Below are 13,225 nucleotides of genomic sequence, written 5' to 3' on the forward strand. Positions count from 1 at the left end.
CAAGCTATAAGGTATCTTCAGTTCACATCTTCGTACCCACACCTGTAACCTGCTTAACCCATGACAAGGTCAAAAGCCGCCTTACCACTCATAAGCAGTAGTACATAATGCGCGATTATTCCAAGCGCGCCATAGTACCTTCCCTTTCCACCATCCTCCCCACTCCTTGAGTATCCAATCGCATAAATTACACGGTTTACACTCCATACCGCACCCAATACGGCCGCAGCGACGGGGTACCTCAGTCCGGAGATGAGCATGGCACCGAGGGCTGTGACGTGGTTCTCATTGAAATTTTGGTGCGCGCGTTGGGCCGAGTTGAAGGCAAGCATAGCGGACCTTGATGGGGGAGAGGCGGTCTGAACTTGTTCGTAGGATGCGTATTCGTAGGGGTACGGAATTTTGGCTGCTTTGCGGAAGCCGCCAACGCGGCCACCGTGCCAGGCACCGACGAAGAACGTGGAAACGCAGGCGGCGAGGACATAGCTGTGGAGCATAAGTTAGTCGGTGGTCTCTTAATTGGTTTGGTGAGGAGGCTGGTTCTGATAGGGAGACTATTGAGAGGTGTATGGGGGCTTCTGCCATTGTCATTGCTATCGCAGTCGAGACTGAACGTACCCGTACTCGCTGGGGATTTGGATAATCGCCATTTCGTCGTTTGTGTAGTGATCAATTGAGGGAGTTCGTGTTGGTTTTTTCCTGTACAATTGCCCGAGTATTCCCGTAGAATGGCCGTCTGTCTGCCTTTTGTACCTCTCCTAAATTGTCTGTCGTGTTAGTCCTGGCGCTGTGTTCTCTATAGTTAGGTCTACGCAATGTGTCTCCAATTGTTTGCGACGCGGACGAGTTTCAGCGGAAGGTCACGAGGGAGATCCACAATCGGCGCATCTTCTCGCCGACGGGGTACAGTAGGTGCTAGGCGAGAGCATAGCTGCCTGCTTTGCTGGGTCGCACAGCCAACGTTGTGTTGATCCAGAGGTGGCCTGAAGATACAATACGCTCATTCATGGACGAAGATGTACGGAGTTGTCGTTTGAGTGAGCTGAGGTGCTGACTTGTTGGGTGAGCGAGCATGCAAGGTTGATCAGCGAGCATGACCCTTTCCACCGATGAGCTGGTGCCCACCGCTCGAATATGGGAAAACAATCACCTGCGAAACTTGTCATATGGCAGTACAAAGGGCTCTAAAATGGGCAAAATATAATGAACGGATACGTGGGGAGGGAGGTGGTTTTGTAGCGTAGGGCTTACATTACTAAGATGCTAAGCTGGCCATTCCGTCATTTCGCTCCGGCATTGCGAAGATGAGTTGATTGCTTTCGCAAGGAAACCTAGTGGCGGATATCTAGGATGCTGATCACTAATTGTATTTTTCTCGCTCAAACAATGGCATTGCAAAGGCATTGTTGCAATTGCGTTTAGGAACTCTGGGAGCGAGATGACGCCGTCGATACACCCTTTGATAAAGTTAAAACTTGGGCATGGATCAATGCACGTCTCACTTGTTCTTATTACAAAACCATAACGTGATCTCGCCACTCAAACAACAATAAGCTGAAGGACACTGGTGAAGGTTTGTATGGAAGATGACAACAATGTTCAGAACGGGATTTGTTTGATTCAATTTGCAGTTCCTAAGCTAATTCATTGCAAACAACTCTCAGCCAAGCTATCCTTCTGCCAAAGCCAAGAGCCTTGGTATTTACGCTTTTCGCAATACTCTCAATCATCTTTCGCTCGGTATCAACAGAGATGAGGAGTGTTCCGAATTATGATAGCTTTTCCTAGCTTGGCGTTTGTTCCCTCATTCTACACTCTTGTAGAGAAGAGTCTTCAACGTCCATAAATTTGCGACTTTCTTATGGATGAGACACATCTGTTTCTCATGCTGTTAGCTGTGCGATGACTCACTCGTATTGTGAACATTACATAAGTAAGGAAGTAGAAGGAGTGCCGCTCCCGTAGCAGCTGACGTGATACAGAAGAGCGTTGAAACTTGTATGGTAGAAAATGTAGACGAGGTGGTATCCTCTGTTGTGCAGTCCATGCTTCCATGCAATGGAAAGCCGCCATCTCGCTCCTAGGATCTGAAGCATTGGCGACAGCGTGGTTGGTAGATTTTGACACACGGAAACTGGAAAAAGGCAATACAGCAGCACAGGGGAATAAGAACAGAAGTTCAAAAATTTGGGTACATAAATTCATCGCTCATTCATTTCTGTGTGCGGTTATCAACTTCATGTACATTCAACCCATCTCTGCTACTCAACACCCATTCGCAGTCACCGCTCTAACAGCGACGTTCTCGATCCTCTTCTTGTAAACGGCCATCTGGTGTTTCAGCAGATCGCCGTATACAACCTTCCCCAGCATCTCGTCATCCACAGTCACTGCTTCGATTTCGTCTTCAACCCTGCTTCCAACACGCTGCCTAAGTACCACTAATCGGCCTGCAGGTGATAAAGTGCACGCTGGTATAGGCCACGCTGGAAGCGTTGAAGAGGTAGAGCTGGACGTATTTGTTTGTAGCGAGGATTTGGAAGGCCTGCTAAGTCGCTGGGCAAAACCATACTTAGATTTTGTCTTAGGTGGAGAAGATTGCGACGGGTCTGGGAGGTTGGGCCTGGACATTGATGTGATGGTTAAAGCTATGTTTGAAACAGCAACGGGTGCTGGACTGGCATAGAGCTTCAGCAAGCTCTTCAGCACGCTCTTGTCCGCTCGCGGTATAGGATCGCCTTCGTTGATGAACCCGTAGAAGAGACTCTTGCGATGGCGCTTGTCATCAGGCTTCTTTAGCGGATACAGAGTAACAGGTGGCGCACCGAACGTGACGCAGTGGACACGCTTGAAGAAACTCGTGAGATAATTAAGCTCAGAATTGATCTTCGTGCTCATCATATGCCCATAAAGCAGTGCGGCGACGGCTCCGCCAGCGGAGTGACCGGTGATGAGCAAACTGCAATTAGAACGTGCAGGGTTTTCTTGAAGCAAAACCTTCAAACGCTCTGCCACGGGCTTGATCATCTTCTTTGCCACATAAAGAAAGCCAGCGTGGCATAAATTCGAAGGGTCGTCGAGGAACTTTTCTGGGCTGTGAGGCGCCGAGTTGTAGTTGACAGCCCAGTCCATAAAGGTCTGACTTCCGCGAATGGCGAAGACAATAGTGTTCAGTTCTTCCACAGGAATGGACTTGAGTACCATGGCTTTCGTTCCACTGCGCCAATCAGCAGGAATGAAGGTCTCCATTTCAGGATTCTTCTTCGTGCCTGGAGGCGTGTAGGCTTTCTCCGAGTAGGTTGCTGCTAAGCAAAGTAGGGGATATGTAGGCAGATAGACCTTGAACGGCGGCAAATGAGGCGGTAGTCGGGAATTAGAGTAAAGCCACACTTTTGAAAAGTGATTTGACCCTTTGTCGCTACTAGAGTGGGATTGCACGTCGTGTTGACGACGGCGTCTGGGTTCGCCGAGTGGCGGACTCGTTCTCTGGGCCTCTTCCTGCTGCTGCTCACTGAACTCCATCATGAGATCCTGTTCTTTGCCGCTGAAGTGATCGTCGTCGATACTGGTGATGACCGAGTCGAATTTTGAGCTGATTATGTCGTACAGCGCAGCTCCTTTGCACAAAGTCTGCATGCTCTTGGTAGCGACAGCTGCCGTAGGTCGCTCGATGCAGTTGGCAGTCAGGTTCGTCACACTCTTTCCAGCCGTATCTCGGAGATTCCTGTACGATTTGGCGGCCATCCGATCAAGGCTGTTCCATTGTTGTTCGAATGGACCTTGACCGCGCGGCTCGTGGGGTGGTGGAGAAGCAAAGCGAATAGTCGATTGACTGGCATAGGGTTGAACGGGTTGCGGCGGTGGAGACCCATATAGATAACCATCTTCTGGGAAAGAACCAGGCATCTGACGATAGACCGCGTGCTGAGGTGGACTTGCAGAATAGCCATAAAGAGGTGGGGTAGGCCTCGTCGCTGTCATACGCTGAGGCGAAGTCGCCTGGACTGGAGGCGCATAATCTTGCAAGTACATATCTGCTACTGAAGGCGATACTCGTGGTTTCCTGGAGGAGGAACGTGGTTTCGAAGTCTTCGCCGATGACGAATGTTTCCTCCTGCTCTTTCTCTCAGTTTCGGTCGCCGCCATGTCGTCTCTCTAGTTCGTGTGTAGATGTGGATCTGGGAAAAATAAAAGAAAATGTGTAGAGTGTCGTAATGGCGGGCAAGCTGTGAGATCTGTTCAACGCGGTAATCGTCGTCGATGTCCTGTCCGCGACGTATGCCAAGGTTCAGTCATAGCCGCTGGGTGCTTTTGCGCTACGCTAACGAGGGTTGCATGATGGGCGTAGATCTTTGATTCTCGGGTTCAGATTGTGTTGCTTTTGTTTGGGAGGTCAAAGACGTTTAGAAAACGAGGGGACACGTCAAAGACCGAAGGAGTGAAAGGCTCTGAAGTCGGAATGGGCGCGGCCGGCTGTTAAGGGCGGGTCTATGCAGGTAGCAAGAAAGCCGCGGTATAGCCACGCGCTAGGCCCTTTACTGTCTGCTTACACAACGCTAGATGACAAGCATATATGATTGGACGCCAGTGGCCTTGGCGCGTATTTGAGCGGTGGACAGGTAGCCCTTCGTTGTCGATGCAGGCATACCTCGTGACCTTCTACAAACGTCGCGAAGGCCGAAGCAACGAGCCTGTAGCGGTGCCTGCAGGAACAGAGGGCGAGACTTCTATTTGTGGGTTTCCAGCGCACATGCCTTCCCCACCCCGATCAACGGCTAACTTGCCACAACAACGATCGGATGTTATCCTTGCCATCCTCCGGATCTGCAGATTCCCGTGAGATCACCAGAAACACGTCTTACAATTAGAGTTCGAAGTTTCTTTTTGATAATGATTACACAGCTTCTACTTGTACATGTGCAATGAGAACTACAGCTTCTGCACGGGACTATCTGTCGTGCGCACCAATGAAGTCATCCTGTTCTTCCTCTGGTGTACCGAGTAATCCCCTCTCTTCGCTCTCTTCGTCATCATCGCCTTCTTCTCTAAGTCCCCCTCTCCCGACACCAATGCCTGCACCGCCTTCTTCGCGCTCTTCTTCAATGCCGTTCATGACGTACCAAACGTCTTTCTTGGTGAGCAAGCCTTTCAACATACCTCGATCGGTAAATAAAACATAGCGGAGACCAAGCTTTTGAAACATGGACACGGTAAGCTGGAAACTAGCTTTGGCGTTGAGGGTAATCGGTGTCTGGTCCATCCAGGGTCGGAGATCGAGTGATGTCGTGGGATCGGAGAGGGGTTGATGAGAGAAGTAAGCTTCTGTTTCGGCAGCCAAGCTTCGTGGAGGCGCCAAAGCGAGTTGAAGTGCGTACTGCAATTCAGTTCTGGAAATGTAACCAAGTAGAAGAGCATCGCGACTGTTGTCTATAACGGGGAAGCCACGGAATCTATGTTGAGATAGAAGCTGGCGCAGTGAACCAATGGTATGACCGGTTGCTGTGATTGCAGTCAAGTCCTCGATGCGTGTCATAACATGGCTTGCGCCGACATCAGGAATTCTAGAGCCATTGTCTTCTCGATTGTCAAGGAAAGGGTAGCCCTTGAAGTGTATCCAGGACTCGTAGATACCACGGGGAGAGATTGCGTCGCCAATCCACTTACTGATCATGACTGCGATCATGATAGGCAGAACGTAAGTGAGCGCTCCGGTGAGTTCAAACATGATAACCACGATCGATACAGTCATTCGTGTCGTTCCGGCAAGCGCTGATGCGGCACCAACAATAGCGTACGTGCCTGGAGTTACACAGGGTACGTCCGGTTCGCAGGATTTGAAGACAAAAAGGGCTGGCCACGCCGCCTGGACCACTTCGACTGAAAGTCCTACAGCACGTCCAAAAAGACCACCGATAGCCATAGATGGGAGGATAATACCGGCAGGAATCTGCAGTCCGAATGTGAAGCCTGAGAGTATGATGCCCAGTCCAGAGGAGACGAGCAAGAGCGCGATAACTCCTGTATTCGCTTTGCCAGATTTGCATAGACCGAGTGTGTCCTCGTTGAGGTCTGCGCATTCGGCGAACAAGATATGCACAAGCTCGGACGCCTGAGCGCGCATAAACTTGATGGGAAAGTTGATAAGCGCTGTGATAAATGATACAATGACCACTTCCGTTACTGGCCCTTTGAGATATTGTCGGTTCTTGCGCCATTCAGCAACGCCCATATTGAGCTTGATGAAGAAGCCTCCGAATAGCCCACCTAAGATTCCGAGAAATGCGAAAGGTAGCAGCTCAAAGTCATGCCACCCACTATGGTACGTGACCTGGTACAAGACGAGTTTCCCGGTGTGGAACGGGTTACAGGCCTGTAACGTGACAGCAGCAACCATCGCGCATACGAAACTGCTCCACATGGTTTTGTCCGGAAAGTAGTACGACAATTGTTCGAGACTGAACAACACGCCACCAATGGGCGCACCGAAAGCGACTGAGATACCCGCTGCAGCCGCGGCCGAGAACACCTCTCGTTTCCTTGCTGTTCTGATGTTAGTGTATTTGGGAAAACAGCGGGGTAACAAGCCTGACCTTCATTGCCATTTACGTTACCAAATAGCTTCATGAACAGGTTTGCTGAGCAGCATGCGACGTGTACCAATGGGCCCTCTTTGCCCAGCCACAGACCAGAAGCGACTGCGAAGCACAATCCGATCGTCTTCGTGACCAAAGTCCATCCGCCTAGAAAGTGCCGAATGACAAAACCGCCCAGGACAGTCTTGATCTCAGGTATACCACTGTGCTTCGCATAGGGCGAAAACTCTCGCACCAGGAGGCTAGCGCATGCTGCGAAGAGCACTGAAAAGAGCACAAAGAATATGTACTCGACAACATATCTTCCACCGACGCTGTCAATTCCCATGGCAGCGCCCCAAGAGTTCCAGTCATGGCAAGCCTGCTCTTCCTCGATTCCCCAACAACAGAAGCTCTTGTTCAGGTAGAACCGCCCGTCTCCATCAACATTGTGACAGTAACCCGTTTTGAGATCTGCAAGCCAATCACTGGCCACGTCGATAAAGGCTGCAATCCCTCCGCTCAGTATGCCGGCAGCAACCAGTATGATCCAGACCTGGCTTGCATCCGCCAACTGTTTGATATGGCCAAGCACACCGCTGGAACCAGTGTATAGGTAGCGCAGTCGTTGTCGTTCCTTCGCGTATTCGAAAATCCAATCAATTGCGGTGAGGTCGTCGTATCCAACTCGCCGCCCGGGGCCTTCGATGTACCAGTCTAGTCCATTCGCGTCTTTGGTGTCTTGGAGATGTTCGCCCGCATTACCAGGTGTATCGAGATAGTTGAGTATAAGCTCCGTTGAGCCATTCGGGCGGTGCGATCGTGGCTGGGGCGAGGTGCGGTTGCTGGATGAACCGAGGGAGGAGGGGAGGTATCGCGAGAAGCCGAAGGAGGACGTGGATGCCTTGGGTCTGCGCTTGAAGGAGAGTCTGGAGACGCATCTCAATATAGAGCACATCAAAAATGTGCTGCATCTGCTTACTGTTCAGGTAGATCGCGCTCTAGCGGATCATCCGCCAGCAGTTCCTCTTCATCACTGTGGTCGTCCTCAACAACTGGCTGCTTCCCGTTCACTGTGCGGCTCGATGATGCTTCAGCCTGTCCGCAGGAGGACAAATTTGACGGCGAGCTGGACATGCCCTCGACATATACTCCAATGAAAGCTGGGGCGCATTTCTCAAGCAATCATTACGTAAAGCGAAGAGATGTTCTGTTGTAGCGATGGATCGTGAGGCGTGGTTGACGTTCGATAACACAGGTGCGACGGATAAGGTTGGTCTGTGCATTCCCAGGGACAATCCATCACATGCAAACTACAGCCATCATCACAATTCAAACGCTATGCCGACCTCGCCATATAAACTTCCGGAAATTTTGGTTTCAATATTTTTCACACAGAAACCTCGCCACATACCTATTCCATGTTAAAATCGACAACTGCTCGTCCAGCAATCTCCCCACGCTTCAGCTTCTGCACAGCCTCGTTGAACTTGCTCAACGGATACACCGTGTAAATCGGCTTCAGCAATCCCCGCTTAGCAAAGTCAAGCGTCTTGTCCACGTCCGCCATGCTGCTCACAAGTGTACCCTGTACACTCTGTTTCCTGAAGCACATTTGGTTCGGGTCGACATCAATGTGCTGAGTCCCAGCCGGCGGCAGTCCGATGCACATCACCTTTCCACCAACGCGGCCACCAAGGTATGATATCGAGTTTGGGTAAGTCTGAACAGCAGTGACGAAGACACCGTGGGCGCCAATACCATCGCACAACCGTACTACCTCCTCTCCTACGTTGTCTACTTTCTTAAAGTCGATAAAGTGCTCCGCGCCTCCAGTTTCCATGCAGAGCTTTTGCTTATCGTCGCCAGTGTCGATGGCTATGGCGCGTAGACCCATAGCTTTCGCCAGTTGCACGCCTTGTAGGCCAACACCGCCCCCTGCGCCGGGGAAGACGGCCCAGTCTCCAGGTCGGAGTTGTGACTCCTTGATTGATGTGTAGATTGTTGAAGCAGAACACATGATCGGCCCTGCTATGTAGTCGTTCACACCATCCGGGACGAGGGTTGTGTAGCGTTCGGGTGAGACAATGTACTGCTTGTATGAACCATCGATCATTAATCCGGTCAAGACTGCTTTTGCGCAGTAGCATTCGTTACCGTTGCGGCAAAGCTCACACGAGCCGCAAGTATCTTGAATTGGCTGGAAGAGTCAGTTTTCTGCTCTCTCGGATGCTTGCGCTCTCGCTTCCTTTCCATGCAAAATTATGCGGACGGCGAGTTTGCTCACCTTGTATCCAGCTCGCATTCCCGGCTTTAGGTTCTTGACCTGATCCCCAACCTTGACAATAACACCGCTGCCTTCGTGTCCGGCGCATTTTGTACCGAGGTCTGACATTTTTGGTAGTGCCCAGTCGTTGAGCATGAAGTGAAGATCGCTGTGGCATATGCCGGTCGCGTTGAGCTTGATGAGCACGTCCGTCGGACCTGTCATTGCTGTCAGGGCTTCACAAACATTCTGTTTAGTCTTCCAGTACGTACCACATTCAGGCACTGGAACATCCTGAACCTCGACGCGGAAGTCCGGGCCTTCGTTGACTACAACACCAGCTTTACATGTTTTCGGGATATCAAAAGTTTGGACCTTGTCTTCTGCCATGTTGCTGGATGTGTGTATGTATGAATTGGTTGTATCGGCAAGTTTATACAATTTCGCTTGGAATTAGTAGTAGAGATAAGTAGACTGGGAGAGTCAAACAACCGGATGCACAACAGTAGATGAACCCCTCAGCTTCATCTTACCCCTCAACCCAAGATACCCACAACCACTGTTTGCACAGTAAGGTTCTCCAATAGCGAAGTAGAACCGCATCCATCGTGACATACAAACCAATGGCGCGACGATGTGACAACCTCGGTCTTGGAATATATCCACAATCATCCAATAAAAGGTTGATCGTCACGAACGCGATTCAGTAGCCTCGAATCGTTCTTTCATCCTTACAAGTGTAAAAGCGGGAGGTTTCCGCGGCGAGGGGCTGATGAAGGAGCGAAGTGGGTGGCTGTTTGGAGCCGTCAAGGCGCTTGGCTTTCCCCATATATGAAGCGCGGGCGTTGCGGGGTGATGTACGTGGGGTTCCCAGGATAGGGTGGCGTGAGACGGCCAGCTTCAAACTTCAGATAAACAAAGATCTCAACCAAGACTGCAACAACACTGTCGTGCATATCATGGCGTATCATCTTGGGATCGGTCACCGCTAAGTAAGTATTGAGGAAACACCTTGCGAAGTTCCTAGGCTGACGATGATTTTCTTGCCACGATGAGCACTCCAAGTCGTGCAGAAGCCGATCTCATGAGTGGCTGAGAAAATTTGATTCAGACATTATACTGCGAGTTGTTCTGAGATCAATGATGGTTGATAGATTAGAATTCCGTATACTTCTATTTGCCGTCAAGTCATGGATGATGGCATACCCGGTCGATCACACGTGTAGGCGCGTCTAGCAGTTTCCATACATTACGCGATCTAGTATGGTCTGGCTACTCTGGCAGTGTTGGCGATGCGTTTGCTCTGGATGGGCGGCTTACTCAAAGTCGGTGTCTGGCCTTGTCCAGCGCATCAAGCCGCCGATTTCCGCCATAGCTTCTCGTTGCCTCGGTGCTACTCATTGTCACGTGAATTCGCGTCGACCAATCACAAGGCGAATATTACAGTGATGATGTGCGGTTCCGAAAGCGGGGTCTAAGAGGCCCACATGCCACTCGCGCACGTCATGGCATTGCGTGTGGCGGCGACAAGAATCGTGGCTTTTGGGAAGAGCGTATGGGAGATAGGGACAATTTACACGAATGGAATACTGTGCCACTGTCAGCATGTCGGATTAGCATAGAGTTCTTGGTCAAAGTCGCAACCGTGGGGTGGAGCCTCTCGTGATGCTAGGCAGGATGGAGCTAAGAGATGCGGAGCCACTGGCGGATTGCCCAGGTGCGGGAGGGGCAAGCCAGTAAGGTGCTGGCCAGAATGGTCGTGCTTATGAATGCCCCGCTACTTATATACCCAGATGCTGTCCCGATAGCGAGCTCTGCAGTTTGTTTTCTTTAAACATCCTCTTCCACAACACACTACCAAACGATTCATCATGTCTCAAGGCGAGTGTCCCGTGAAGAAGACGCCCAACGTCGCCGGCGCTGGTACCAGGAACGCCGACTGGTGGCCAAACGAGCTCAGGGTCAACATCCTGCGCCAACATGACCCCAGGCAGAACCCCCTCGGCGCTGATTTCAACTATGTCGAGGAGTTCAAGAAGCTCGACTACGATGCATTGAAGAAGGACATCAACGCCCTGATGACCGACTCCCAGGACTGGTGGCCTGCCGACTTTGGTCATTACGGTGGTCTTTTGTACGTTCAAGATTCAATTGGCCTCGACAAGCCAAGCTAACACTCGTCATAGCATCCGTATGGCATGGCACTCTGCTGGTACCTACCGTGTTACCGACGGTCGTGGTGGCGGCGGTGAAGGACAGCAGCGCTTTGCTCCCCTCAACGCATGGCCCGATAACGTCTCCCTCGACAAGGCTCGCCGCCTCCTCTGGCCCATCAAGCAAAAGTACGGGAACAGGATCTCGTGGGCCGACTTGATGCTTCTCACTGGCAACGTCGCCCTTGAGTCCATGGGCTGCCCGACCTTCGGTTTCGCTGGTGGCCGCGCCGACACTTTCCAGTCTGACGAGTCCGTCTACTGGGGTGGCGAGACTGAGTGGCTCGGCAGCGACGTCCGCTACGCCGATGGCGCCAAGGGTGTCAAGGGCGAGGGCATCATGGACGGTGACCAGCACAAGGTTGACAAGGACGAGGCCCACACATCGCGGGATCTCGAGAAGCCTCTGGCGGCCGCACACATGGGTCTCATCTATGTGAACCCAGAAGGTAAGCACAATCGGTCAGATGTCTAGATTCATCGATCTAACATTTTCAGGTCCCGAGGGTGTTCCTGACCCCGTTGCCGCTGCTCACGACATCCGCACAACATTTGGCCGTATGGCCATGAACGACGAAGAGACCGCTGCCCTCATCATTGGTGGTCACTCTTTCGGAAAGACCCACGGTGCTGCTCCTTCGGAGAACACTGGCCCAGACCCCAACTCTGAGGATCTTGCAACACAAGGATTTGGCTGGATGAACAAGCACGGTCGCGGTAACGGACCTGACACCATCACCAGTGGCCTCGAGGTCACCTGGACGGGCACACCCACCAAGTGGAGTAACAAGTACCTCGAGTACCTCTACAAGTACGAGTGGGAGCTCGAGAAGAGCCCTGCTGGTGCCAACCAGTGGGTCGCTAAGACCGACGACAAGATTATTCCCGACGCCTACGACCAGGGCAAGAAGCACAAGCCAAGGATGCTCACCACCGACTTGTCGATGCGCATGGATCCCGCCTACGAGAAGATCACTCGTCGTTGGTTGGACCACCCAGAGGAGCTTCACGATGCCTTCGTTCGCGCATGGTTCAAGCTTCTCCATCGCGACATGGGCCCCCGTTCTAGGTGGCTGGGTCCTGAGATTCCCAAGGAGGTACTCATCTGGGAGGACCCCGTTCCTCAGCCTGAGGGTGAGATCATTGGCGACGCTGAGATCTCCTCCTTGAAGAAGCAGATCCTTGACGCTGGCATCGAGCCTGCTAAGCTCATCCGCACTGCTTGGGCTTCGGCAGCTTCTTTCCGTGGCAGCGACAAGCGTGGAGGCGCCAACGGTGCCCGTATCCGTCTCGCTCCTCAGAAGGACTGGGAGGTCAACAACCCCAAGGAGCTCGCTGAGGTCCTCAAGGCTCTTGAGGGCATCCAGTCCAAGTTCAACGGTGGCAACAAGAAGGTTTCTCTCGCTGACTTGATTGTCTTGGCCGGTACTGCTGCCGTTGAAAAGGCCGCTGGTGTATCCGTTCCTTTCACACCCGGCCGCACCGACGCCTCGCAGGAGCAGACTGATGTTCAGTCTTTCGAGCACCTTGAGCCCGTCACCGATGGTTTCCGTAACTTCGGCAAGGGTACTGAGCGTGTCCGCACCGAGCAACTTGACGTTGACAAGGCTCATCTCCTCCGACTCACTGCACCCGAGATGGTCGTTCTCACCGGTGGTATGCGTGCGCTGAATGCCAACTGGGATGGTTCATCCCACGGTATCTTCACCAAGCGTCCCGGTCAACTCACCAACGACTTCTTCGTCAACCTTCTGGACAACAACACCGAGTGGAAGGCAACCGATGCAAGCAAGGAGCTGTACGAGGGCGTTGACCGCAAGTCTGGCCAGAAGAAGTGGACCGCCACCCGCCACGACCTCGTCTTTGGTGCGCACCCCGAACTCCGCTCTATCGCCGAGACCTATGCGTCGCCCGACAACGCAGACAAGTTCGTCAAGGAGTTTGTTGCCGGCTGGGAGAAGATCATGAACAACGACCGATACGATGTCAAGAACAAGTCGGTGAGTGCACAACCGAGTGGAGCAAACCGGCCGCGTCTGTAAGAAAATGCAGCGCCAGTCGCGTTTCGTTTCCCTATTTCTACGTGTGCTATTTTCTGAGTGTGTAGCATGGTGGTTGCCGTTGTGTTACACTCACTGACGATTGCTTCAATAGACTTGAGTCTTGTCGCTTTT

At 52.1% G+C, this 13,225-nt stretch overlaps 4 protein-coding genes across 4 annotated transcripts; 1 reads left to right on the forward strand and 3 right to left on the reverse strand.

The window, feature by feature from the left end:
• Positions 1–53: 53 nt before the first annotated feature.
• On the reverse strand, positions 54–650 carry GT037_004525 (glutation s-transferase; the record flags this gene model as incomplete). Its single annotated transcript, XM_038929572.1, has 2 exons — positions 54–486; positions 619–650. The coding sequence occupies 2 exons, from the start codon at positions 648–650 to the stop codon at positions 54–56; spliced, it is 465 nt and encodes a 154-aa protein (XP_038787844.1).
• Positions 651–2,265: 1,615 nt separating this feature from the next.
• Positions 2,266–4,146, reverse strand: GT037_004526 (alpha beta-hydrolase; the record flags this gene model as incomplete). Its single annotated transcript, XM_038929573.1, has 1 exon — positions 2,266–4,146. One exon carries the CDS (start codon positions 4,144–4,146, stop codon positions 2,266–2,268), a length of 1,881 nt encoding a protein of 626 aa, XP_038787845.1.
• An 802-nt stretch (positions 4,147–4,948) lies between these two features.
• On the reverse strand, positions 4,949–9,228 carry GT037_004527 (uncharacterized protein; the record flags this gene model as incomplete). The annotated part of the gene is made up of 6 exons (XM_038929574.1): positions 4,949–6,540; positions 6,591–7,501; positions 7,555–7,748; positions 8,050–8,772; positions 8,860–9,056; positions 9,111–9,228. 6 exons carry the CDS (start codon positions 9,226–9,228, stop codon positions 4,949–4,951), a joined length of 3,735 nt encoding a protein of 1,244 aa, XP_038787846.1.
• Positions 9,229–10,709: 1,481 nt separating this feature from the next.
• On the forward strand, positions 10,710–13,093 carry GT037_004528 (peroxidase catalase; the record flags this gene model as incomplete). The annotated part of the gene is made up of 3 exons (XM_038929575.1): positions 10,710–10,972; positions 11,025–11,500; positions 11,550–13,093. 3 exons carry the CDS (start codon positions 10,710–10,712, stop codon positions 13,091–13,093), a joined length of 2,283 nt encoding a protein of 760 aa, XP_038787847.1.
• Between the last annotated feature and the right edge of the window lie 132 nt (positions 13,094–13,225).

The sequence above is a fragment of the Alternaria burnsii genome (genome assembly GCF_013036055.1).
Source record: "Alternaria burnsii strain CBS107.38 chromosome Unknown 698, whole genome shotgun sequence".
NCBI classification, from domain to species: Eukaryota; Fungi; Ascomycota; class Dothideomycetes; order Pleosporales; family Pleosporaceae; genus Alternaria; species Alternaria burnsii.